Source organism: Lagopus leucura, unplaced genomic scaffold, assembly GCF_019238085.1.
Source record: "Lagopus leucura isolate 7727_CA_CO unplaced genomic scaffold, USGS_WTPT01 Super-Scaffold_100008, whole genome shotgun sequence".
NCBI classification, from domain to species: Eukaryota; Metazoa; Chordata; class Aves; order Galliformes; family Phasianidae; genus Lagopus; species Lagopus leucura.
The window spans coordinates 28544422-28572200 of record NW_024962265.1 but is presented as its reverse complement, the minus strand read 5'-3'; the positions used below and the strand labels follow the sequence as shown (position 1 = coordinate 28572200).

Sequence of the window (27779 nt, the reverse complement as noted above, 5' to 3'; positions counted from 1 at the left end):
TCTGTCTTTGCACTAGTGGGAGAAGTCAAGAGAATAAATTTATTTCTAAAAACTATCATTCCAGTCCTCTTTCAGTGATGTTATTGCCAGGCCTCCCATCAACTTCTGCAGGGCAAAAGCAGTCCAAACTTGCATAAGTAGAATGTGTTTTTTTGGGGGGTTTTTTTTTTTTTGCATTAAAATGAAAAGATATGTATCATAAGTGCCTTCATTCATTTTTCTAATGTGTAAAAAGTATTTATATCTTTGAAGATAATCTTTTATATTAAAAGGGAATTCAGGATCAGTGAATTTGGTTTTCAAAACCAGCTTCAGCCTTATACCTCTACTTCTGCTGCTGCCTAATGTCAAACTTCAAAATACCTCATTACCAATACAGCACATTTATTTAATATCCCTCTGGCTGAAATCTTAATGTTAGCATACGCTATTCATTTTTAAAAATTCTGGAACTTGGGAGTGTCTTTTCAGAGATAATTGATAACATATGTCACTACCCAAATAATGTCATAGAACAGGCTTGGGATAGTGGATTTTTTAGTAGGGCAGTTCTGAATGAATACGAAAGAAAATAATTGCTTCAAAAATTCAAAAACAAATATTTATGTGTATTGTTCATCGTATTTAGAGGAAATGTCTCCATTTTGGTGCTATGTTGCCTGTATAGCTTGAAATAATAAATAAGTTGTAATGTATGTCTGATAATTTAATTTAATGACTGTGATTTGTGTCTGTGAAATACAGCTGCATTTTAACCCTTCTTTTTCAATGCATGTTGTGTGGCTTTGTGTTTATATTTAACATGTCTTTTATTAAGGAATGCTAATGTTTAAAGTTCTTAAAAAAAAAAGAAGGAACTAACTTCTTTTGCTGAAAATGTTTTTAGCACTGAGTAACTTCTGTGCGCAATGAGTGTCATGTGATATTTTACTGACATTATTTTCATGGGGTTAAGCATCTTTAAAATTTCCTGTGTAAAAGATTAAAGGTTGCTGTAAAATTTGAAAAAGCTCCTAAAGTTGAACAACAACAAAAATGTGAACTTTGTTAGTGATAAAAGCAGCAACTGATCCTGTTGGACAATTAGACTGAAATAAGGAGTTGATCTCTGATGATGAACTCATTGTCTCTGATCTTTGATTATGAAGCTTAAAGACAATGGTTATTTAACAACTTACGTTGGAGTTGTAATTTTACAGTACAGTCCTGCCTCCACTCAGTGACAAACAGCACAGAAAACGGAGGGTCGTAACACAATGTGCAACTCGTATAATCTCAAAAAACTAAAGCACTCTTACAAGTTTGTGTAGCTTTCAGAACTTTCCTTTTGAAAACAGACAAGTAAGAAGGAACCTAGTTGGAAAACAAAGTAAAACAAGGAATATCCCGGAGGAGGATGGCAGGTGATCCTGGTCATCCTTAATACCATTCCTAAGTATTTATAGTCATTCATTGAAAATGAGTATAAGACTACTCAGGCATTTATTTCTTTTTGTAGTGTAGGAACATTCAGAAAAGCTAACAGGTTCTGGGTGGTCGGATCCATGGAAAAACCATTCTGAGATGCCTATGGCAGTTCTGAGAATCCCAGTCAATGCTCATTAATATTGCCCCAAAGTGTTTTGGGGCCCAAACTTAAAAGCTATGAAACATAGACTGAAGCATTACTATTGTTAAAAATTTGTGAAGGTTAATACATGCATATCTTGTTTAGCTGGCATTCATTAGAATTCCCAACGCATTCCGTAGCTCTCTATGAGATCCCATCCTTTCTGAGAAAATGGGTAACTGTGGGATACAGGCTGCTCCACTAAGGTAGGCTGCTATACTGATCAGTAGATGTGCTAACATGAATGTATCTATGGCCCTTGCACTTCAGTGAGAGCAGACTTAGGCACTTAGATTTCCTGATGAATTAGTCCTTCAGAAGCTTGCATATTTGCTAACATTTATGCACGTGGCTGCGTGCAGTGTTGGAAAGATTGGTCTGTAAGTAATTGAAAATATACAGAAGAATGTCTTAGGTTGAAGATAAACTGGAAGACACATACAAAGGTGGGTGAAATGCATTTCATATTATCTACATTATACTTGTAAACTCATATTCTTGCCCAATTAATATTTAAAGTGTGTTGGTTTTTTCTTTCAATTCTTTAGCTGATATTTAATTATATTTTTGATGCTTTTAAAGAGTTTGAAATGTTTTTAACAAAACCGTGTCGTCCCAGTATACACTGTTAATTTTACAACTTTTTTTTTGGAAAGTTCATATACAAAACCTTAACTTTTAATCCAATCAAAAAAAGTGAAATGACACATAACACATATTGCTTTAATTTATGAGCTACTGTTTTGCTGCAGTTCACGTGATTGAAAATGATAAATCAAAGACTACATTTATGGAGATCCAATGTTTCCTTTTGATCATGTTTGCCTTTTTGCAAATCAGCTAAAATTGGTCTGCCATAGTGTGACTGTTATCTCATTATTTTTGTATTCTGTTGAAAAGACCCTGTATCTTAAGATAAAGTGAAGTTTAAAAAGCGAAAAATATATAAACAAATTATTTTTTCTGTGCAACTCTTCTGTTTCTGAAAGTGTAGACCTCACACCAAGAGATCCTCTGTCATTAAAAATATGGTCCATCTTTTACTGTGAAGATCCAGTCATAAAAAGTCACTCCTAATGAGCAAGCTTTACTGTTCAGTGAGAAGGCAGACTGTGTCATTACCAGGCCTTTGCTCAATTTTCCCAAGCTTCTCAAGAGGCATGAGCTGCACCCCCTGTGATGCACCCTTAAACCGTGTCTTGTTGTTGACAGTAATCATGAATTCAGTTTGGGTTATAATTTTGGGTGGTTGTTTGTTTTTGTATGTGGGTTTGTGTTGTTTTATTTTTGAGGTGGGTGGGTGTGGTGGCATGCACAACTGCTGACTTGATTGAGTGCACCCCTTGTTCTCCCTTTGGGAAGTGCGTCTGGAAAGTTAGCCATTTATTGGAAATGAGGGGGGAAAAAAGTGTTTCTTTTCTTTTGGCTTTCATTATATTTCCTAAGGTCTCCTATCTCCATCCCTGCCTTCCTTCTTTCTTGATACTTGTTTCTCATAATTTGTCTCCAGTCCTGCTGCCTTCATGTAATTAGGTAAAGGTGTTACTTGGGTTGTATGTTTGTGTGGAAAAAAAGAATGAGTAAGACTTGCTAAGACAAGACAAAATTTTGCCATCTGCAACAATGCAGTGATAAACATGCCCGCACTGGATATTTTTGGAGGTTCCTAAAGAACCCAAGAGCAGAATAATCATTCCATCTTGTGAATTTAACACAAACGTGTATCTGTAGATGAAAATTTTTCAGAAAGTGAGGTTCTACCTCTGTTCCTGTTTGCCAGTAATTTCAGAAGGAGTGGTGAGGCAGAATTGACTGGGTTTGGTCTTTGATTTCCTGCTGTTCTTGTATTTTTGCTTGTTGCTTTTCCTCAGCCATCTGTCTCCGTTGTATATATCATGCAGCTGAAAGGTGATAAAAGTTAGACACATGTACCAGATACACTCTTGCAGAAATGCTGATTGAGCAATGCAGCTTATTTGTCCCCTCCCCCACCTCTCTTGCTTCTCCCCCAGCAAATATGTAAGCTGATCATACTTCTCATTGTTTTAATATATGCTCTGATTAATTACAGCAATAATGCTACTGGAATGAGAGCTGATGGTGAAGTTCTTAGCTGAAGCATGTGCAGACCCTTCAGTGACACTTTGAGGCCTGTCTTAAGACCTGCACGTGAGACAGCAGATCTTGCCAAATGGCTGCTGAAAGGAGACAGAAATACCCATTGTTTTTCTGATTCTCATGTGGCAACCAGATGCAGAGGATTCTAATTGAGAGAAAGTATGGCAGGAAGAGTAACTATACATGATTTTTTACTGTAACAGAGAGATGAAATAGAGCCTTTAAAAGAAGTGTTAAATGAGATACCAAATGTGAGACGTTGTCATTGTTGAAGGAGAATACATTAATCACCTACTTGTGAAGTAGTGACTGCTATATTTAAATATTCATAATAATCAAGAACATGTTAATAGCATCAGAAAATACCTTCAGTTAGCACAAGGCTTGTCTTTGCATCTCACTGTTGTGGGATAGCACTAGCATGCCTCGCATGAACAGATGGATATCCTGTGGGTTATGTTGTGTCCAGGTATCTAAGAGTCTTCTTAGAAGACTGAGACCTGAAAGAAAAATAATATCTAGAGGAGAAGTCATGACATCTGAATATGATTTTGGACTTTGACTCAACTATTCTGTAAAGTCTAGTAATGTCCTCATTTTTGCCACTGTTCTGTTCATCTTGCTTTCCTTTTCTTCTCTTATACCGTGCCACAGTCTTCCATCAGCACTCACACTGAAATGTCCATAATCTTTGTGAAATGTTCTCTTTGTAATTGTTCCCCAGTGGCTTGGATTGTACTCGTATGGAAAATGGGGAAATGGTAACCTCTGCTGTGAGCCATATGAACTTATTCTTGTCCAAAATCAGTGTCAATTTTGGTTCCTTGTTATGAAATATTATCTGTGCTAAGATTTTCCTTTTTGAATCATACAATCAGGATTTTTTAGACTCCACCTGAAATTTATGTGAAAGGTTGCTATTTCATTAATCTCAAGCTTCAGGTTTTTCCTGGCATAAGGAATTTTCACACTCCTTGTTGCAGCGGAGTATTGGAGTCACCTCCAAACAAATCAGGCACATCATTTTTCTTTTGAAAGAAAATGAGTTAGACTTGATCTAGAAAGAAAATTGGGTTCTCTTTTGAATGGGGAGAAACATCTGGTCAGAATAACAAAGCCAGAGAATCACAGAGAAGTAGGGGTTGGAAGGAACCTCTGGAGATCACGTAGTCCAGCTCCATTGCTAAAGCAAGTTTCCTAGAGGGAAATCACTAAAAAGATTTTGGAGGATACAGTTCATATCTGAGCTTGTGTGGTATCCATGTGCACACTCACACACATTGGTAAATTCTCTAGCTGTAGAATGTATTTGTTATTAAATCTCTACAATAGAATTGTCATTTATAAGCTGTAAACTAATTATTTCTTAAAATGAAAGCTAACAATGTATTTTACATTTGTAGAGAAAATAAACATACTTTGAAAATACAGGAGAAGTAGTTACATAGTAAGTATAGTATGATCATTCACTTACAAATAAATGTTTTCTGAATGTTTTTCTTTAAGAGGACAGCTGAAGTAGCACACCTGTAAAGTGCAGTACTTTGCACAATTATTTGAGTTTACACTTGTACAAGTGAGGGCCCAACAGGATCTAAAGATAGAGGCAGAGTAAAATCAAATGCTCTGCAGCTGGCATTAAAAATGATGCCAGGCTTTAGGCAGTGATGGGCGAAATGGTGATATCTGTCATGAGCAGAAAAGACTTGACAGGGATTTCAAACAACAGTCTTCTGTTTTGATTTTGCTGAGTTTGAAGTAATGGGAAGTGCTTTGCTGAGATGTCAGAAATAAGCCAAACTGAAACCTATTCACAAATCGAAAGAATAAATGATATTCAGTGGATGATCATTAAGTGGAACTTCAGGAGTTACAATTTTGATTTTTCCAACAGCTGCACAGAATATGGTTGTTCATCTGCCATCTAGGCAGATTGCTGTTTTGCTGAAAGGTTTCCCTTATTAACACTACCTCCAGCTGCACGAGACAAAGAAATCTGGACCGCATGGTTGCAATTTTAAATGCTAAAATGTCTCTAGTATCATTAGCAGAATTTGATTTCTGAAGGCAAAAAAATCAACTTCCCTTCCCTTCAAGATCTGTCCTGATGGGACTGACTTTAATATAATGGAAAGGTTTGATCTATGTGTCTTTTTTTTTTTTTTTAACTGGGATGTCTTTGTTTTTAAGAGGAAGATGTTAACACACATTCCTAGTAGATTCCATATGGCTCCTTCACATAGCAGCTTTGCCTTCCTGCTCTCTACATCAACCCTAGAAGGTCTGTCTTTGATCCTCTTCATTCCTTCTTCATCTCCACTTTTTCTGTGTATGTATGTTTGTAGTTTGTTTCTCATTTATACCCCCCTTCACTGTTGATGAGGCCATACCTGAAGTACTCACTCCAATTCTGCCATCTGTTCTGACAGCACATGAGATACGTTGGATGTACTTGGAAGAGTCCTGTGTAGGACCATGAAGATTTAAGGGGCTGGAGCACCCCTCCTATAAAAAAGGCAGAGAGAGCTGGGAATTGTCAGCTTAGAGAAGGGGAGGTTCTGGGGGACAAAAAAAAATCTCAATATAAATAATATAAAGAAAGGTGCAAATGGAGCCAGATTCTTTTTAGTGGTACTCAGTGCCAGGACAGGAGAAATGGGCACAAACAAAAGCACAGGAGGTTACCTCTGAACACCAGGCAGCACTGCTGTGCTGTGCAGTGTTGGAGCACTGGTACAGGCTTGGAGGCCTTCAGCAGCCACCTGGACTTGGGCCTGGGCACCCTGCTCTGGGTGCCCCTGCTGAGCTGGGGCTGGGGCAGACCAACTTAGAGGTCGCATCCAAGCTCAAACATTCTCTGATTCTGTGATATGATGTTGAATCAATATATTTGAAAAATATTTATTCAGAAATTGGTCATTTTTTCAAATGGAAGTTGAAACAAAATTGTAATTTTATGAGACAGACAAAGGCTGCCTATCCATGGACCACAGAGTCCACAATCCTTTTGCAGAAAAGACGTGGCTATGGAGAAGTTAGATGACCCCAGAAAGAGCTGCTGTTGCCTTTTGTTGTTCTCAGCTGCAGCATTCAGACTTACTGTTAGGTCATTCTGTGGTGTACTCCACAATCTTGTACACAAACACTGGGACTGGTCTGGTGTGCACAGGTGTTCACGTGCACGATACACCCTGTAAGCAATGGTAACCAATGTAAGAATGGTAGAATGCTGATGTGTCGGGTTCCTGCCCTGCTATGCAGAGTGCAAAGTCATTCTTAGCCTGCCTTTCCTCCCTTTCATTGCTGTAGTTGCAAAAGCAGCTTCCTTAAAACTACTGAAACAGATTTACACGCTGCAGCTGCAAGGACGACTTAGTTAAATCATATCAAGACATCTACAATAACTTTGATATAACACTTTTTAAACGATTCTATACTCAATGAGATAATTCAGAATCTTCAGTGTAACTTCTGTAGTTAATGTGTGTAGCTTAGAAATAAAAATAAATCATATACATACCTCCTGGAATTCAATATACTTTCTCAGGAGTGATGGGTTGCTTGGTCTTTTCAAGCCCTGGTCCCTTCTGATTGTTTGAGCTAATAGTACAAGTGCTTGTGCTTGTCGTAGTGAAGAGTTGTGACACTGAATCTGTGAATTCAGGGAGACCCAATCCCAGAGTCTGTGTTACTTCTTGACAGTATTCTACATGTTTAAAGGGAAGGATAACTTTGTGAGTGATTTCAGCTGAAAAATACTTGTTTCATGCTGAAGCATCACAAGGAACCTTGGGGAGATGTGGCTAGTACAGAAGAGCTAATTATGATACAACAAATGAAAATTTGAAACAACTCTCAACTGAGTAGTGCTCAAAGATGTGCTTTATGAGTGTTTTGTGCAGTAGTGTTCCCACTCTGTATTTAGCTTAGTTTTAAAAGAGACCAAATAGACTCTTGGGCTAACCAAAAGATCATCAAAACACAGTTTTCAGATAACTCAACTACTGTTTAATTGTGTAGGTTTGTACATTTTCTTTTGTATCATAGAATCACAGAATATCCTGAGTTGGAAGGGACCCGCAAGGATCATCAAGTCCAGCTCCACGTAGGATCATTCTAAAACCAGAATATGTCTGACAGCATTGTCCAGATGCTTCTTGAACTCCAGCAAACTCAGTGCTATGACCACTGCTCTGGGGAGGCTGCCATTTTAAAATCTGTCATTTCAAAAATTCTTTCTATCCAGTTGCAGAAATGCCTGCCAAAACAAACAAACAAAAAAAAAAAAAAACAAAAACAAGAGAAGAAATGTGTATTAGAGCACACATTTAAAATATCTTTTATCCTTTTTTAGTGGCAAAGCAATACTTTTGGTCATATTCATCTGTTAGATCTCCTTATGCCTAATGTGAATACAAAGAGAACTTGTTACATGCTTCTCATTTACTGGTTTATTTTTCATTCTCTGGAATCCCAGTGAGCTCCAGCTAAGCTCCACAAAATGCTGCCTTGAAAGAAAAGGTTAGGAAAATTTAGAACAAAAACCACCAAATAATCCGTAGTCTACAAACTTGAAATGAAATAGTATCAATAGTCAAATCATCAAAAAAAAAAAACCCCTTTACTGAGGTTTTGTGAAACTACATCTGTCAGCTGCAGACAAAGCCTTAATTTGGTGAGAGATGATGATGGCATGCCTGTCTGAGAATCAGTCTGTACCACAGAAAGCACCAGGATTTCTGTCAGGCTGATCCTCGTAGAATTTTATTGCTATGAAAAAAAAAAAAAAAAAAAGCCAAACAGATGAATCCTAGTTACCAGCATCATGGAATGGCTTTGAACAATAGTAATCAAGTCCAGCTTTTTACTGCAGTTTTATGTTTTTAAAAGAATGAGGCATATGGGAGATATTACTTTAGCCAATGTTGAGACAAGTGCTAGAATTTCTGTGCAAAATGGTTACAGGGATACTTTTATTCAACTTGTACCCTTTTTAAAAGATTTGTGTTTATTTTGAGATTTAAAATTCTTACAGCCTTTTTTCTACATGTGCAATCTGCAGAAAATATATGAGAGAATGTGCTTTCCATGAGTCTCTAATCATGTGGAATGTTATCCAAATGAAGCCACTTCATAGACGTCTTGAACTGCAAGGATTACATTAGTCTTGACCATGTGCAAACTTAGTGATCAGAAGGAAGTCAAGCAGCAGGAGATCGAAGTGCAGGTAGACTTTTTCAGTTGGAAGGATTAAGCCTTGGGAAGATCATTACCAGAGCATCTCACAAAACTGGGAACCAGGCAGTGAGAGGATGAGATTCCACAAACTGCGTAATAATGCATTAGGAGCTTCAAGGATGAGTAAAGGCTCAAGAAAGGCAAAATGCATCTTTGTACAAAATGTGCTATAGGCTAGGCTCAGTAAAAGGACATGAGTGATTTACAGAGCAAAGAACAAAACCTCTGTCCAGCTCAGGAGAGAATCTGATGCTTCCTCACATTTGTATGGAACTTCCATGCAATCACAGAATCCTGATGATCTAAAGCTGAAAGGAGGCCAATCAAGCAGGTACCTAACTCAGTGTGTGCAATACGCAACTCTAAGGAAAATACAGATGATGGGAATGCAGTGCAACAGCAGATACCTCATAAGCTATATTTAGATGTCTCTAGAGACTTGGGATTCCCCATCTGGGATCTCCTGTGGAACCTACATTTTTCATTCAAAGAGCTGAGCAGCAGTTACAATCCATCTTTACAGAGAAGCTAGAAGACACACCCCAACTTCATATTGATTAAAGCTTCCAATTCAGCACTCAGCAGACCCGTTTTCCTTTCTTTGGTTTTTGCCCTGTGTTAGAAGGCTCTGTGCTCCCCTGTTTGTCAGGAGTCACACTGAGAAGCTGTATGGGACAAGAGCAGTTTATGTCTCTTGCTGAAAGTGGGCCACTGTCCTGTGAAGAACACAGCTGAGCCTGCCTGCACCTGATGCTGAGGCACACTGGGAACTGATAATCCCTTTCAGAGCTATTTTTATATATTATCTATAGAATGAAGTCAGATTACATCCTGTTTCCAGGGGAATAGGTACAGTTAGATGCATTCTTGAATTTTCCACAGATGATCCTAGATAGTCTGCATCCAGAGTGAATGCATTTGCTTTTCTAAAGGTTAAAGAGAGGGGGAAAAAAAAAATGTCTTAAAAAAAGAGCATTTTTTCCTTCCTTGGTTGCATTAAATATTGTCTATCATTGTGTTTTGCAAGGTGACTGACTCACCTGCTGTACTACCAGAGTACTATAAGGGGAATTGCTTTTTTAGCCTGTTCCTGGAAAAGGCATATTTCTGTATTTTCAAAGCTTATTTCCATCCAGGTTTTGCACTGAAACTATATGTGCTGAATTTCATTTCTAGAAAATAGGAAGCCTACGTATTCAGAAATGCTTAATTAAGTAGTGTGTAATGCTAGTGACATAGGTAACAATGTAAGACAAAAGGCAGAGAATGTACTTAGGAAGAGAATCTATATTTAAATCCTTTTTCTTTTTCACAGCCACTTAGAAATTAAATTTTGAGTATTAATTCTCTAGCTGATTGTAAAGGAAGTGTTTGTGCAAGTGTGAAATAAATTACAGGTAAATTGTAGGGTAAAGTATGCATATTTCTTTCCAGACAGAAAAATTTCCAGAAGGTATCTCCATTCTTCAGAAGTTTTTGATACTATATCTTGAAATAGAAAGGTTAATGATAAGAGTATATGAAGAAAAAAAGAGACTTTAGTGCTTCCGTTTAAAAAGCTCATGGTATCCATTTCATTTGAGAGTGCTCTGCTCTGCAGGTACATGGACAGCCTGAACAGTTCACTTCCAACCTCACTGCAGCCCAGGAGGTAGTGCAGATATGGCTCTTTCTTTGGAAGAGAAATATCTGTCATCTGCTCTCTAATCATATCCATTGCACACTGGTGTTTCACAAAATACATCTGCAGCTCTGTTGATTTCATGTTGGAGAGAGGGATGCTCAAGTGGCAGCATGGTCTATCACAGCAACTTTCTGGAGGAAACAGAAGAGCCAGGGGATGAAAGGGGCAGGGTTATGCTTCTGAGTAATGTGCTGTAACCTATAATGACTACTTAATACATCTTCCCTTGCCTCTGTGCATCATACAGCAAGATACCCAAGACTCGTAGAAGGCAGGAGTCAGTACAAGCATGGTTTCATAGCCTTATGGATACATATGCATACCTACGATCTGCATTTGTATTTGTTTAAATCTTATAATAACCATGGGTAGCATAATGCTTACATGAAAACAGCAATATGCTTACTAAAAACAGAAGGCTGCTAGAGGGTGTCATGAGATTGCAATAGCAAGCTGTCAGCATGGCTTGCTGAGCTCAATGAGTATATGAATGAATGAACAATACGTGACTGATGTTTGACATCTCATCAATAATGCTCCGTACAAGAGAACTTATGCAGTGACTTCAGATGTGTGCAGTAGATATTATGGCATAATAATACAGTAGCTTATTCCTTAGAGTCCAATTTGGCCTACTCTGAAGTTTCTTCTTATTTTCTTACTACTTCAAAACTTTCAGTAAATTAATATACTTCTCTTTTCAGTGTTCTGTTTCCTGTGGGAAAGGTTTGAAGCATCGTGATGTGCATTGTTTTAATAGCTTCCAGGCTAAAATAGAGGATGAAAACTGCAGACATTTAAAAAAACCACGGACATACAAAATCTGTAGAGCCGGAAGATGTCCTGCCTGGAAAGCCAGCGGATGGAAAGAAGTATGTAAAATTGCCATAATTTTGTTCTTCTCTTCTATAATGGTACTTGGCAAGATCGTATTCATAACATAGTTGCTTCAGTGAAAGGGAGTGTCAGCAAGATTAAATCTAGAAATTGAAAGTTCATTGTTTTTCCTTTCTGTCTTTCTTTCTGTCTTTTACAATTTACAAGAAATAGATCAGCGATAGTATGAAATGCTCCGAACAGATTTTGGTTATGTGATTCATTTGGTTATGTGATTCATTTTAGTTTCACTCTCCTGTATTAAGCCATCAGTGAAAAATTTCAGAATTACAATAGAAATTCCTGCTTCAGAAAAACAAACAAACAAAAAAACAAACAAAAAAACCCCAACCAAATAAAAAAAAAGAACTGATAAATAATTGGTACTAGCAGATACACAGAGAGTTTGAACTGCTGGCTGTCAAGAGAAAGAGGTGCAATAAAGATCAGGCTGCTCCCCAAAATGGGCTACAAGCAGAGATTTTACAAAGGGGAAGAATGTTCTCCAGTGTTAACTCATAAAACATGGTTTTATGTTTATGGTTAAATAGGTATTTTATTCTCTTTTTGAGAAACTGAACTAATTCACATGTCCTGATGAAACTGATGCATCTAAGTTTAAGCGCCAGAGAAACTGCTAGGCTTTAACACTCCAACTGAAAACCAAGAATAAAAAACCCATTAACTTGAAGAATTGGGTCTGTGCTAATAACCCAAGCATTAAAGACCATACCCTGAGTACCTCCCCTATGAGGACAGGCTGAGAGAGCTGCGGCTCTTCAGCTTGGAGAAGTGAAGGCACTGGGGGAATCTTATAGAGGCCTTCCAGAACCTGAAGGGGGTACTTCAGGAAAGCTGGGAAGTGGCTTTTTATAAGGGCAGGTAGTGACAGAAGGACGAGAAAAGGCTTTAAACTGGAAAAGGGTAGATTGAGACTAGGTATTAGAAAGATATTATTTATTGTGAGCGTGGTGAGGTTGTCCAGAGAAGCTGTCCAGACCCTCTCTCAAGAAGCACTCAAGGCCAGGCTGGATGGGACTCTGAGCAACCTGTTCTAGTGAAAGGTGTCCCTGCCTACAGCAAGGAGGTTGGAACTAGTTGATCTTAGAGGTCCCTTCCAACTCCCAACATCAAACCATTCTATGAGTTTACCTGAGCGGCGAGTGTAAAAGTAGTATTACAGAAAGAGATACACTCTGGTGTTATCTAGCCTTAATGATTCCATGATTCTCTGAATCATTAAAAAGACCCAGACTGACCTTTTAGAAGATAATATGGAGCCTTTAGTTATTGCAGGTTGTAAGCTCAGTTCCAAAACAGTGGTGATAAAAGGCAGGGTGCTATTTATTACTGATCTCAATTTGGCCACATTTCATTGGCCAGTCCTTCCAGAAGGAGTCCAGCAGAGGGCCACAAAGATGATAAAAGACCTGGAGCAGCCTGGGCAAAAGAAGACTTAGGGGAGATCTGATTAATGTTTGTAAATATCTAAAGGAAAGTGGGAGGCAAATGGATGAGAGCAGGCTCTTCTCAGTGATGTGTAGCGATAGGACAAGGACCAATGGCCTAAAACTTGAACTCAGGATGTTCCACACAAACGTGGAAGAACTTCTTTATGGCGATGGAGCACAGGAACAGGCTGCCCAGAGAGGTTGTGGAGTCTCCTTCCATAGAGACACACAAGGTCCATCTGGACGCCTACTTGTGTGACCTACTGTAGGGAACCTGCTTTAGCAGGCTGTTGGACTTGATGATTTCTTGAGATCCTTTCTAACGCCTGCAATTCTGTTATTCTGTGATTTGATAGATTGGTTTCTCCTTCATGATTATGTTGAGTCATTGGGTGGGTTCTGGGGCCTTGTTGTGCTTCTGACTGGGGTAAAATGGAATGTTTATTACAGCATATCCTGGCATTGTAATAAGCTAACTTTGACGAAGAAGAAGGAAAAGAGATGTAGGGTAGGTAGGATTTGAATCCTTTAAGTTCATCATGATTTGAAATACTTAGTGCTACTTCAAAAGGCTGCACCATTTGCAAGATATTTCTACATTGAAATACTGAGGTTCTTTCTTTTCTATTTTAATGTTTGCATTTTAAAAAAACAGGCAAGATTGTCATTCTTTAGTTTAATAATGGAATGAGGTAAGTTCTAAACTTTCAGTTGTGTGATCTCGCAAAATCTTTAACTCCTCGTTTGCATGTGCATACACTGATTTTATTCCTACTATGAAGCAAGATAAGGAGACAGAGCAAACTAGGCATGGTGGATGCATCTTTTTTTCCATATATCTTACAGGATATATCTCATATCTTTTATTTTAATTCGAATGTACATTTCCACAATAAATTTATTCAGATAATACAGCAGAGTCAGTGAAGTGCAAGAATGCTGAATAATGGAGATGTACCCCATTCTGTTGACTGTTTCATTTCACAATTACACGATCATTTTTAGTGTTCTGTATCCTGTGGTGTGGGGATTCAGCAGAGGGATGTCTACTGTCAGGTGAAGGGCCTGGGTAAAGTGAGTGAAGCAATGTGCAACCACGATGCACGGCCCGCTGACCACAGGCCCTGTTGGCTGCCTGCCTGCACGCAGTACCATTGGCTGGCAGATGGATGGGAGAATGTAAGTAACACTTTCAATTTTGATCTATATTTGATGCAAAGAGTTTTCCTATTTTTTTTCACTTTTGGATACCTTCCTAGTAGCCATTACATTGCAGAATAGCAGTTGAATGTTCTTTTACCAGAAAAATATATTTTTGGTGTGTGAGAGTGGATTTTCCTTTCCTATCAAATACTTCCATATTCCAGCTGGGTATTCACTGGTCTCCACAACAAATGCACCATGCTCCACTACATCATCTCACTACTTCATAACTTCTTCCACATTTTTATTGCTGTTTGCTTGAAATTCCTGTGCTCAATTCCTTTCTCATCAGATTCATATATAACCCCGCATATCTTGCATTAATACTAGTTCTTCAAGTACTTATCCATCTGTGTTCCCCTCCTGTATTCCCCCTTTGAGTACTATGTACTCAAATTTGGAATATTTTGCCCAGCTGTCTCTGCTCTGAGGGCTCATGTGTCATTTCCTTACTCCACTGGTCCCAGTATATCAGAAAAGTTTCCAGATCTATATGTACAAAGCTCACAGCTGGGAAGCTTGCTGTTATCAATACCCTACATTCTCATATCAAATATGCATTTTCATACTAAAAATAAGAATCCTTACCGAAATAATATATAATGTGCTCTTCTGCCTGTTCTCATTGCCTAATGATTGGATTATCCCTAGTATGCTTAATATTCTGGGCTGTTCCATGCCATTAAAAGATGAGGTATTCCTGTAGCTACACCAGCCAACTGGATTCACACTCCATCCCCTGATGCAAGTCCATACATGTGTGCCTTCTGGAGTTTTTAAAGGCTTTTTTAAAGGCTTAATGGACATATGCACCACTGCTGAGGTACATTTGCATGTAGATCTTCTGATCTTCTGATTGGGCTCTTGTTTACATTCCTGATTCTCTCTGACTTTCTGCCATACTGTTTGTGGCCTCACCATTTCACGAAAGTAGGGAATCAATCTGGTTGCAAGGTTAGGGGGTTGCAAGACTTGGGTGTTAGCACCTTACTTCTGCCTAATGCAATAGAATTTTTGTCATGTTTTATTTCTCAAAAAGCCCTGCCAATTAAAGGAGTGACGAGAGGCTGTTCCCTGGTGTACTAACACTGTTGCTTTTCCATGTCAGTAACATATCACTGATTGTTTTACCCTTCAATTCTTGTTCACATGGAGAGAATAGAAGGATAAATAAAGCTTTTCATCATAAAGATTGTTTACTTGGCTCTCAGCTTGTTCAGGGCTTTTTCATCAGGTGAGGTTTGTAAGCCCACATGTACGTTTTGCAGCTTCTTTCAAAAGCATACTTACCTCAGTGAAATTTGCAAAGCTGTTCCTTGGGCATCAATGCTTTCTCATCAAGAGGACACCAACATGGGGAGAGCACTTTGTAGCTGGAAGGCAGGGCTGACATCAGGGTGGCCCAGACAAGATGGAAGAACAGAATGACAACAGCTTTATGAATTTCAACAAAACAAAAGTGGAACATAGTCTGGGGAATGAAGACCCCCTAAGGAGGAACAGCCCAGAGCCTGGTGACAGCCTCCAGTAGGCCAGTTGTGTTCCTGGAGCAGTGATGGCCAGCAGCCTCCTGGGCTGTATCAACAGGGATACTGCCAGGAGAACAAACAAAGTGATCATCTCCTGTTTCTCAGCACTTGTTAGATCTTGCCTAGCTTCTACACCCAGTTCTGGTGGCCCAGTGTAAGAAAGACACTGAGAAATGGGAGCACATTCAGCAAAAATCCTGCAGGCTGACGGGGGCTGAGCACCTGCTGCTGAGCAGAGGCTGAAGGGACCAGGAGAAGTGGTAGTTTGTGGGAAATGTGGCAGGAGCCTTCTAATATCTGCAAAGAAGTTGCCAAGATGAAACCAGGCTTCACAGTGCTATGGGGTATATAGATGCAACAGGAGGAAGGTGAAGCCAGAGGTTCACTGGACGTTGTGAAGAACGTTTTCTCATTGAAGACAACTGAAGTAGTGGAATGGACCACCTAAAGAAGATCTTGCAGTCTCTTCAAGGTTTTCAAGGAAATTTGATAATATTGGAGGTTATATCTAGCAGAGCTGCTCTACCTTACAGCATCTGTTTTCTGCACTTCAGGTTGCCACTTTGACTCAGTAATATTAGAATTTGAACAATAGCTTTGACCTACACATCAAAGCTTGGCAAGTCTTCTAATTGACTGTGACTTGGTCCAAATTTCTGTTAAATTATGTTCAGGTCTCTGACTAGAATCAACAGGCAGTAAGTAAGCAATGGTATTGGTTATTGCATCTGCTGAGGCTGGAGTTTGTGTATTTGAGCCTGCCTTTTTCATCACAACAGGTTAGTTTCAGCGTCCAGAGCAGTTCTGTTTCCTTTTGCTCTATCAGTGTAATATTGTGTACATGCTTCTAGGGATTCCTTACGTTTTGTTTTCAAGACCAAGCTATTCGTTTCATGTTTCACTGAAATCCTATTTTGACTTTTCATACAGAAGAGCTTTTTCACTTACCCTATCATTTAGCCTGACATATTTATTTTCTGCTCCATTTCACCCACCAGTTACAGTGTCATGTCATGAAGTGCTATTCTGTTTTTTTTTACAGCTGATTGGAGGTATCTGAACACTAAAAACAAAGGGATTTTGATTCAGTACATAATTCAGTCCAACAATGATAACAGATTTCATATAGGTTGTTGCTGTGTGGGCCTTAATGATGTGTGACAATTGGCAAATAGCCTTACTCTGTAAATAACTTGTTTAGGTACACAAACTGTGATTGTTTTTCCCGTGCTCAGTGCTCGACGTCATATAGAAGAAAGGAAATACACCAGAAGGTTAAGTGTGTGGATGAAAACCAGATCCAAGTGGATGAAAGCTTCTGCAATCCTGCCACAAAACCTCCATCCATCAAAAACTGCAGGAGAGCTCCCTCCAAATATGTTGTGCTCACAGGAGAATTGTCACAGGTAAACTAATGATTTTGCTTACATCTCTTTTGTGTAACTTTACACTGAATGGTATCATACTGTTGTAAAACGTTCAGAGAGAAAAAAAAAAAAAAAAAAAAAAAAGCATATTTTCATCTGAATTAGAGTGCCCCTTACCACAGGGCTCCTCTGCTGACTCTCAGGGAAATGTCCTTATGGGACAATCTCACTGAAGCAAACAGAAATCTTTTCCTTGATTTAAATGAAATGTGGGCTCAATCTCTTGTTTTCCTTGCACTACTGACATGTGTATGTGTATGTGCACGTTGCAGCTGGGAGGGAACTGCTCTGTAAGCTCTGACAAGAGCTGCATACAATGTCCTATCTCCTTGCGTGCGCTATTGCAGCAGACCTCAACTTCTGCACACTGTTTAACCAATATGGCGTGCATCAGGTTATATGATTTTGCCAGAACAAGGGTCGGAAATGACTTATCTGTGTTTGCAATGCTGTGAGAAGTGCTCCACAGGAATAACATCAATACTTGGGATTCTGTTCTAGTGTTCAGCCAGCTGCGGGTTGGATTACCAACAGAGGATCACATACTGTGTTGGAATCCATTCTGTTCAAAACAAGCACACCTATGGCCTTCGAAGTGTGGCATATCGCGAATGCCCAGTGACACCCTCCCCATACATTTATTACTGTAATATCAAAGGATGCTCACAAGCAGCTACCTGGAGAGTGGGGAAGTGGACCAAGGTGAGTACAGATGTGCAAGCTGATTTTTGCTACCTGCCTCAAAAACAAATGGCTGCCAAGGCATTCACTGAAATACTTCTGTCAATTATTAACTGCCTTCTAAACTAACTGCTGATTGCTCTCCTTGTCTAGTGCTCAGTGTCTTGTGGAGCAGGGGTAAAGGAGAGAACAGTAGAGTGCATGACTGAAAATGGCTTATCCAGTGACTTGTGCCTGCCACATTTAAAACCAGATATCAGGAGGATCTGCCATGCAGAGGAATGTAAGTGACAGCTGTACTTGTTAGATGAGCTTCATGTTTTCCGAGCCGATTTATACAAAAACAATGAACATATTTAGAGCATAATTACGGGAAACTAAGTACTAAAAATGCATTCTATCTATGAAATATTAATATGATTTAATCATTCATTTTGAAGGTGAAATTATTACCACCTGCAAAGATATCCAGATTAGAAAAGGGATGAGAAAAGACGGTGAATACCTACTCAACATTAAAGGAAGGATGATAAAAGTATGCTTAATATTTGAGTTTTTATGAACACAATTTTATTAAGTAATACTTTTCTCATAAAGATTTTGCTAAAGGTCTATATTTGCTCTTGCAGATCTATTGTTCAGACATGCACTTAGACAATCCCAAAGAATATTTGACATTGGTAAAAGGAGAAGCAGACAATTTCTCCGAAGTGTATGGACTCAGGTAAGAAAAAAAAAAAAAGTGGTTTTGTAAATTCATTAAGTGCATTTATTTCTTCCAAAATAAATCAGTAGAATGATACTTACCTGTGGTAAGAACAGATTAATATAATTTATTTTCCTCGATTTTCTGTTTTGAATATCTAGACTTACAAACACACCTGCAGAAATGTGGATATTTCCAAGCTGGACTTGAGATAGTTGCAATAAATGATCATGTTTTGTTTTTTTTTCTATCTTGACTTCAGAAATGGCTTCAATCCACACTGATTGAGCTGAGCTAATAGCTGAATTTCACGTTCAGTAATTGTTTAATATTCTGTAGGTGGCATAATGCAATACAATTATTTTTCACTACAGTATTCTGTTACGGAAAAATGTCAAATGGAAAACTAAATCTTTGCTATTCTCTAGGTTACAGAATCCATATGAATGTCCTTTCAATGGAAGCAGGAGGCAAGACTGTGCCTGTCGAAATGATTACCTTGCAGCTGGCTTCACGGTTTTTAGCAAAATAAGATTTGATGTCGCCTCCATGCAAATTAAAAGTAAGCATTTTGGCAGTTTTAGCCAGTGTGAGCCTTCTGTTGATATTGTGCACGGCTGTGATTAGAGAATTATCACTTCAATTCACTGTGGATCTAGTAATGCCATTCCTGACAAACAAAATTTGTGTTTTCCTTATGGCTTCAGTGGAAATATCAAAGAAGAAAAAAAAACACACACAAGAAACAGAGAAACAATTCCTATGTTAGTCTGTCCCAAGTAGTCAAATGACCTGAATTTTGCATTTGCTTATTTAATTTACATATGAATTAGATTCACTTTTAAAGATTTTGTTTCCATTATTCCATTTCCCCTAATTCACTGGCATATTTTTCTTGAGAAGGTTGAGGATAGTGCCATGTTGTACACAGTCCCTTTCAGACTAAAGGGACTGGAAATCTTGCAACACTTTCAAGCCACTGCCTGAAGATGGCAAACTGGGCCACAGCCAGCTCATGTGGAGCTATGTCCAGCTGCATATCCTCCTATCTTCACTGTGTCTCAAAGAGCAAACTGGGCTTGTAGATTTGATTCATGTGGCATAAGCTGGAATGGACAATGTAAAACATAGTTTATTTAAAAAAAAAAAAAAATTGTCTTTTTCACACTGTTTTCACCTGAGATTCTAATATTCGAATGCAGTACTTTCGGTGTTGAGTAATTTTCTGTTTTCTAGCCACAGATTTTCTTTTTGCTCAGACTATACTTGGGAGAGCAGTTCCGTTTGCTACAGCTGGAGATTGCTACAGTGCTGCCAGATGTCCTCAGGTATTTATGATTTCTCTCCCCTTGAAAAAAGAAAAAAAGTTTTACTGATTTAGTGCTGCAAGGTTCTAAATTTCTGAAATTCGTTCTGCCTGGTGTGTGTGTGACATTAATAAGTGCTTTTTCTTACTCCTTCCTCTGTTCCATCATCTGCTTTTTTCTGTTTCTACCATGAACTGTATGCCTTTGAGAACTACCAGAGGAAATCAACCTTGTTTAGCTGCTGAATTCAATGTCAGTGTTTTAGTTTGGAATGGCTGAGGCTTCTCAAGTGAATGTCTTTGTGTCCCAGCTTTCTGTTTGTTGGTTCATGCCATGGAGCAGTGTTGGGACGCATGAACTGGATGCCCTCTGGATGAAACTGAATCAAATGATGAGTTCCAGAAGGGCCATATGTGCTCCAACTGCTGATGAGAACTCAGTCTATGGGACTAGATGAGAGTTTGCCCAGTGTAAAATCTGATTTGTCTACTGTATATGGACATGAGGTTCTTGACTTTTTCACTTCACAGTTTTGCTCATACTGCAGTCTACTCCTTGCTAATGCAGTTATAGCCCTGGCATAATCTAGTCAACCAATGCTGTCTTTGAAGTCTATTGGAAGAAATGGGATTCCCTAGAAAATGGTTCATAGACTCTTACCACATTAGAAACCTTAGGATATCCTAAGGTGTCTGATAATGACCTCAAGATCATCTTCTGGAAGTGCATATTTATTTTCACTCATTATAAAGGAAGATAAAACCAATAAGCTCAAAACTTGAATGGAAGCGAATATTTGTTGTCTATCTAACCTGGATGCTTAAGCTTAAGACAGGCTGTGTGGGAGGATGCATTCAAGGGCAGACAGAGACCTACCAACTTAGGTACAAATGAAGTGCTTAAGTTAGGCAAACTTAACCTTTGGCAAGAAAACTGTTGCAGTTCTTTACAGTATTGAATACCTTCAACATTCAGACTCTGGGCTCGGTGCAGTACATATCTACTTGTGATCAGTAACTTTTGTCAGGAAGTCATTCTGCTTATGTGTTTTTTGCACTGATGTATTTTCATTTGTGAATTAGCATTGAAACTAACCCTGTGTTAAACCCCTGCAGACAAAAAGTGTCCATTCATTCATTCATTTATTTTTACAAAACATAACCCTATGAACGTATTTACGTTGGGCCTGTTAACTGTGGGAAACATTCCACACCATTTGTATGAATTTCCTCCAGATGCTTTATTCATTCATGGAAATGTCCTTTTCCAGCATTCAAAGAACTATCTACCCAATCGATACTTGCTTATGTTAGTGCATCCTGAGCGTAGGAGTGCTATCAACATATCAAATCTGTGTAGAAATGCACTTGAAACAAATCTGCCATAACAAACAATGTAAGACTGAATTTTTAGAATGGAATTTCAATGACTTTCAAGAGTAAACACTGAATGATGTATTTTTACACATATAAAACATATTAAACATACACAGATCTTTTGTATACATATATATATATCACTGGCAATATTAAAAATAAAATATGAAGGCTGAAATACATAATGGAGATTTTATCTTTGCTAAACATTTGATATTGGGATTTAAGCAATTTTTATAGTCTGAAATTAGAAATCCAGGCCTTTGAGAATTGTATGTGGGTGGCTGGAAATTTTCAGATTAGAGTTCTGCCTAAACCAACACTTAGGCTCTTTGTGGAGGTAGCACTTACTTTTCCACACATTGCTCTTCTGTGTAGATATAATTTAATCATTTTCTATTCCCAGGTTTGTTTACTAGCTTTTAAATTATTTTTCTTGTCCTCATATGAACCATCTGTGTTATGAAGATCATTTTCAGACTATTTATTTGCATAAGCAAGGACTTCAGAATCAATAAAATATTTTGAATGGTTTGTATAGCAAAGCATACTATTTAGCAACAAATGTATTTGTTTTATCCTCCGTTTATGTTCATGTTCAGTTATGTTATAAAGTATACAGAGAAAGAAATGGGAGATGATATAATAATGATGCTTGGGCAGTTTGCGTGCAAAGGTTTGAGACCTGGATGGCTAAGAAGTGATTTATCTCCAATTTCCAGACAACATCAGGACCTGACCGTGTTGTCTCCTAAAAGTTCAGGCACTTAGAAATGTCTTTCAAGAAAATCAGCCTCACTCTTGCATATTGCATGTACATAATTTTTGTAAATTTAATTTAAATATGTAGCAAGGAGGCTAAAATAATTTGAATTAACTGATCATTGAATCATAGAATCATAGAACATCTTGGGTTGAAAAGGACCATAATGATCCTCTTGTTTCAAACCCCCTACTAGGGCAGGGTCAAACCACCAGATGGGGCTGCCCAGAGCCACATCCAGCCTGGCCTTGAATGCCTCCAGGGATGGGGCATCCACAGCCTCCTTGGGCAACCTGTTCCAGTGCGTCACCACCCTCTGAGTGAAAAACTTCCTCCTAATATCTAACTTAAATTTCCCCTGTCTCAGTTTAAAACCATTCCCCCTTTTCCTATCACTGTCCATCCTTATAAACAGTCATATCCCCTCCTGTTTATATGCTGTCTTCCAAGAATTGGAAGGCTGCAATGAGGTCTCCCCGGAGCCTTCTCCAAGGTAAACAAGCCCAGTTCCCTCAACCCTTCTTCATAGAAGAGGTGCTCCAGCCTAATCAACTGATGTCAGTTCTGCACTCAGACTTTGCAAACAGGTACTACTCACTACAGAATAACTGGTTCATGTGCTTTTGTGTCGCGAGAGTCAAAAGATAGGAAATAACTTGATGTATCTAAACCAGGAGAGCTATGCATCTTTGAGTACTTAATGTCCAGATATAACCTAAGCTATATATTTAAGTGTTTTAGTATTTTGAACTCTGTTTATCAGTTCTGTATTTTACCTTTTGTTTTTGTTTTGTTAGGGCCAGTTCAGCATTAATTTGGCCGGTACAGGTCTGAGATTATCCAGTACTGTTAGGTGGATGGCTCAGGGCAACTATGCAACCGCTGACATACACAAATCCCATGTAAGTCAATACTGTTTTATTTACCTGCTATTGTAAAATATTATGCCTCTGGATGTGCTGATGATGACTCTTTAGTGCAAAGCTATTTATTAATAAAATACAGTGCTCAAGGCCACTGATCTATCTAAATGTTCTTACAAGTTCAGTATGAGGCCTGATAAACTAATCTTAAAGATATCACAACATGTTTAATCACACTTCTTGGAATCTAATCCAGATAGCACTGCCTACCTAGCCTTCTCTTACTGGTTTTAAAAGCCTATTGTCACATTGATTGGGTTCATTGAAAATTTGGAGGTACCTAATATTGCCTTATACAAAATACCATTTTATTGAAGATACATACTGCAGGAGTTGCTTCCAACTTGTCTCATAGTGGAAACCAAATGACCAACTGAAGAGGAGAAGTAAACAAGCACAGTTAAGAAAAATACTGCATACCAAGCTAGAGTGGAAGGTATACAACAATGATGATAAAGGATTTCTCTGCCTGTTCTGTTAATTAAATGCTATCATCTCTAGATTTAGTAATTGTAGGTTTGATCTGTAAAATGTCTATTGTGTGCAAACCTCAAGAAGCATTTCATACAACTGAGATTTCAGCAGCTTCTCTTGATTGACTGTTCTCTCTGTCTAATTTCTAGGATGGTACCAAAATATATGGAAGATGTGGAGGGTTTTGTGGGAAGTGTATTCCTAACACAATTACTGGTCTCCAGCTTCAAATAAAGTAAGAACTCTGATGTGGTAAGAACATCAAAGCAGGAACATCTGTCATTTAGGTGCAAATTGTAGGTGCTGTGTATATACATATTTTTTAATTCTTTCATCTCTGTAATGCTCATTACTGTAATGCTCACTGCTGAGAATTCCTTCCTGTTTTCTTTGGTGTTTATTCAGGGAGGTACTGCCTGTTTATGGGCTAACAAGTGTGTAAATCACAACCTTCAGGTTTTAATGGGGAGACCTCCGTTCTTTGTAAAGTAGAAACGTCAGCAAGTAAATTGCACTCATGTTGCTAACATGCATAACACCTTAAACTGTGCCATAACTGCATTTTTTACTTACAATTAGCCAGTGCAATTCTTTCTGCAATATTCAGTACTTTCTGCACTGATTTTCTTGATTGGCTCTACTAAAATTTGGGAAGGAAAGGAAATGATCGCTACACAGAGAAAACAGCTGGTAATGTCAAATACGTGCAACTTTGTGTATTCTGTTAAGAATGTCAATAATTTTCAGCAGGAAAGTACATAACCAGTGTTCTTTCTCCTGAGATAGTTTCTATCGATGTGTGTGTTTCTCTGTCAGTAAAAACATTTTTCCTTGTCCCTCTCATTAAATCCTTCGTGGTGCTCAAATACTAGCAGTAATGCTGAAAAGTGTGGTTTGACCTTTGTAGTCTCTCTAGCACATGCTAAACATTTAATGCTTAGTATTTCTGTGGTTACAGGAAGAGAAAATAAGAAGTATTGCTTGGAGATCTGATTTTAATCCCTGCCTCTCAACCAAATATACTGTAAAAGCAGTTTATTTGTTGACCATATCACCTTCTGTGTGATTGTCTGAACATGCATTTACTTAAACCCTTTCCACATACACCTTATTGCAGTGGTATATTAGTAATGACTAGTGTGTCTCCCTTTTATATTCCAATTCAATCAGTAACCTTAGTGAAAACTTTGGGCAGCATCATACTCACAGTGTGGCTAGTGTCCGTCTTTGACTCAGTTTGATTTCTGAATGGTTGTAAATGCAGCTCTAACATCTGCTAATCACAATTATTTCTTCCAGAAAAGTAACTGTGTGATAGAGGGGAAGGATTTGTTGTTTTGCATTACCTTACAGTCCAGAACTGTAGAATTATGTGCTAACAAAGATAATATGTTTCAGGGGAAATACTCAGGTATTCCAAGCAGAATTTTCTCCATGTCTAGTATCTTATATGATGTAATGGATAACTATACATACTTCTGACAATGTGCATTCTGTAAACCAAATACTTGTTTTTTATGCTGGTAAAATCGGTAGATCAAATGGCAACTATACCAGATTTTTACCCACAAAGAGCTAACCATAAATTAGTAATATGTATTAATTAAAAACAATACTGTACCACATAAGTGTAAGCAGCTACATTTTAGATAACACAAGTAGATAATTATTTTTTTATCTCTGCATCAGAAATGTATTTTTGCACTATGTGCCTTGTATTAATTGTAAAAGTTATTAAGAATTTTAAACATTATTTTCCTAGAAATGTTTATGTTTATAATTAAAGTCTTGTAATTTATAAAGTATTTATATAATAAATATGCTTGTGTGAATGGTACTTGTATACTTCTTTTTTTTTTAATCGAATCCTTAGCACAAAATGTTGCAAAACTATGTTGACTTGTTTGTCAAGAAGGCTGCGGGGTGACCTCATTGCAGCCTATCAATACCTGAAGGGAACCTACACCCAGGAGGGGAGTAAACTCTTCAAAAGGGCTGATAACAGCAGGACTAGGGGAAATGGTTTTAAGTTGAAGGAGGGAAGATTTAGGTTGGATGTTAGGGGGAAGTTCTTTACTAGGAGAGTGGTTAGGCCCTGGAATGGGCTGCCCAGGGAGGTTGTGGATGCCCCGTCCTTGGACGTGTTTAAGGCCAGGTTGGACGGGGTCCTGGGCAACCTGATCTGAATGTGTATGTTTGGTGGCCCTGCTAGGCAGGGGGGTTGGAACTACATGATCCTTGGGGTCCCTTCCAACCCGGGTGATTCTGTGATTCCGTGATTCTGTGATTCTGTTTGTGCACAGAATAATTACGATACTAATACCTCCTTGCCATGATAGATACAGGTACTGGAATAACTGCTGCACAAACAGATTATAGTCATGCAGACTTTTTCCCTGGAAGGAAATCCTACTTCAGAGGTGTAAACTCCACATCAGCATGCCCCTACTACAGTGATCATCTGTACCTTTCTTGAGGAGGTTGCTTGTAAATCATTCACTGAAATAATCTACTTCAGTTCTTCCTCTTCCCTCTGCTACCCTCAGATCAATTCTTTCGTAGTCTGATCCCTCAATGGTTGCTTTGGCAGGAGGTAAGCTGCAATCTACCTCCACCTACAGGAGGATCGCTTTCTTTTCAACTCTGAAATAGTGATTACAGGCTGGGAATTGCTCAGCTCTTCTGCTGCAAAATCACTGAAAATCCATTATCAAAGTGTCTTTTCACGTCATATTCAACACAGCATATTCTTATCAGATAATTTTTTAATTTAAATAAATTTTCTATAATTAAAGCATACCCTCTGACTGAGTGCAACTTCTATATGAAACAACGTTGCATTTAAGATTATTTTTTTTAAAGGGGGAGGAGCGGGTGGGAGCTTGTTTGGGGGTCTTCAGCCCTAGTTTAGGGAGAATCTTGCATGTTCTGACATTGTATGAATTCTTCATATTATGATTCTGATTTATCTGAGAATCGGTGCTTAATCAATCCTTCCATTTAAACTGGTCAGTTTTCATCTTGAGGGGAATTTAAGGAAAACACGAGCTTCACGATTGACTCTGATGAATTTGGAAACTTGGTGATGCTGATGTGTTTATAGGTTCATGTAATAAAAGGTTAGTTATGGGCTGTGCTTACAGTATCGTGCTTCTGTTTCTTCCAACTGTTGTGGCTGCAAATGTGCACAGCATCCCAACTGAGTGGGATCCTACCTGAACAGTGGGTTCTGAGCAAGAGGCTGAAGAGTCCACCAAGTGGGTCTGTGCCTGCCAAGCTGGCACTGCTGGTCACAGGCAAGTGGCTCTCCAGATTTCCTGGAGGTTTAGGAGACACTGAATTGTCCCATCACTCATCCATAAGAAGAAAATGAACTAACTGAGCAATGACAATAGCTAGAGAGGATTGTAATATGTTCCCCTGGATATCCTCTATAACGTGTTCAATCTGATCAACATTTGCAAGACATAACTTATATGCATATTAGCACATAGAGCACTTAGCTGACTATTGTATGTTGAATGGACTAGGTATAAAAAACCATTTTTGCTCACCTTCAGCTAATGAAACGTCACTCTGTGTACACTGAAATGATGGCATACTGCCTACGACCTGTTACATCTTATTATGACAGAATCTTTCTTCTGGTTGTGTTTTCCCTACAGTGATATCAGGAGCCAGAAACCCTAGCTTTTGTCCTTCACTGGGTCTCCAGCATAGCTGAAATCATGCTGGAGCACTCTGTCCTCGTGCCCTTTTGTGCCCCCTCCCTGCACAGAGGAACAGAATACACTCAGGTGTTTGATGTAGGACTGATGTAGGTTGTTGTACAAACAGCCCACCCAACATTGAGGGGAACAGCTGCTATTGATTTCAGCAAGTCTATTTGTCTATGAGGATTTTTGATGGCATCTGTATATTTTTCTGTAATATCCAAGAGGCACATGAGATGATGAAAGAAGCTTTGTGGGTTTTTTTTGGGTTTTTTAGTCCTTTAGCCTTGAATGTGGTTAGCATCTCAGATTTATTTACTATTTGAAATAAAAATTGCACATAACTTGGAGGGGTTTTACATCTTTGCATTTTCATTGATAGAAACACAAGAGATCCCTAAGAAATTCAGGCCCAGTATAAAATATTGCTACCTTGCAAATGCTTTCAATGTTTTCCAGGATTTTAAATATGATTAGCAAATGTGTGAAGGGTGGTTGCTTTATGTTCTCATAAAGAAGCAAATAGATTCCTGAAATTTGATGTTCTGCAGCTGTCAAAACCACACTTGTATTGGAAGTAAAATGGAAATAAGCTATAATATTTTAAACTTACATTATAAAAAAGCAGAGCAGAAAAATTGTATCCAAAAGTAGTTTTAAAGCAAGATCATTTATTTTTTTAATAGGAAATAATGATTAAA

The 27779-nt window shown here is 38.4% G+C and overlaps 1 protein-coding gene across 4 annotated transcripts in view; it reads left to right on the top strand.

The window, feature by feature from the left end:
* Window positions 1-25148, top strand: part of ADAMTS20 (ADAM metallopeptidase with thrombospondin type 1 motif 20) — an 84089-nt gene extending 58941 nt beyond the window's left edge. For 3 of the 4 annotated variants that reach the window (XM_042872378.1, XM_042872377.1, XM_042872376.1), the window contains exons 29-39: window positions 11354-11521; window positions 13982-14155; window positions 16944-17114; window positions 17637-17837; window positions 17970-18099; window positions 18257-18351; window positions 18446-18540; window positions 18951-19084; window positions 19759-19850; window positions 22766-22870; window positions 23515-25148. In XM_042872378.1, the coding sequence (XP_042728312.1) occupies window positions 11354-11521; window positions 13982-14155; window positions 16944-17114; window positions 17637-17837; window positions 17970-18099; window positions 18257-18351; window positions 18446-18540; window positions 18951-19084; window positions 19759-19850; window positions 22766-22870; window positions 23515-23604 (1455 nt within the window). In that variant the 3' untranslated portion in view covers window positions 23605-25148. Of the gene's footprint in view, window positions 1-11353; window positions 11522-13981; window positions 14156-16943; window positions 17115-17636; window positions 17838-17969; window positions 18100-18256; window positions 18352-18445; window positions 18541-18950; window positions 19085-19758; window positions 19851-22765; window positions 22871-23514 lie in introns of those variants that run through there. The other variant, XM_042872379.1, reaches the window with a different exon arrangement.
* Window positions 25149-27779: the final 2631 nt, after the last annotated feature.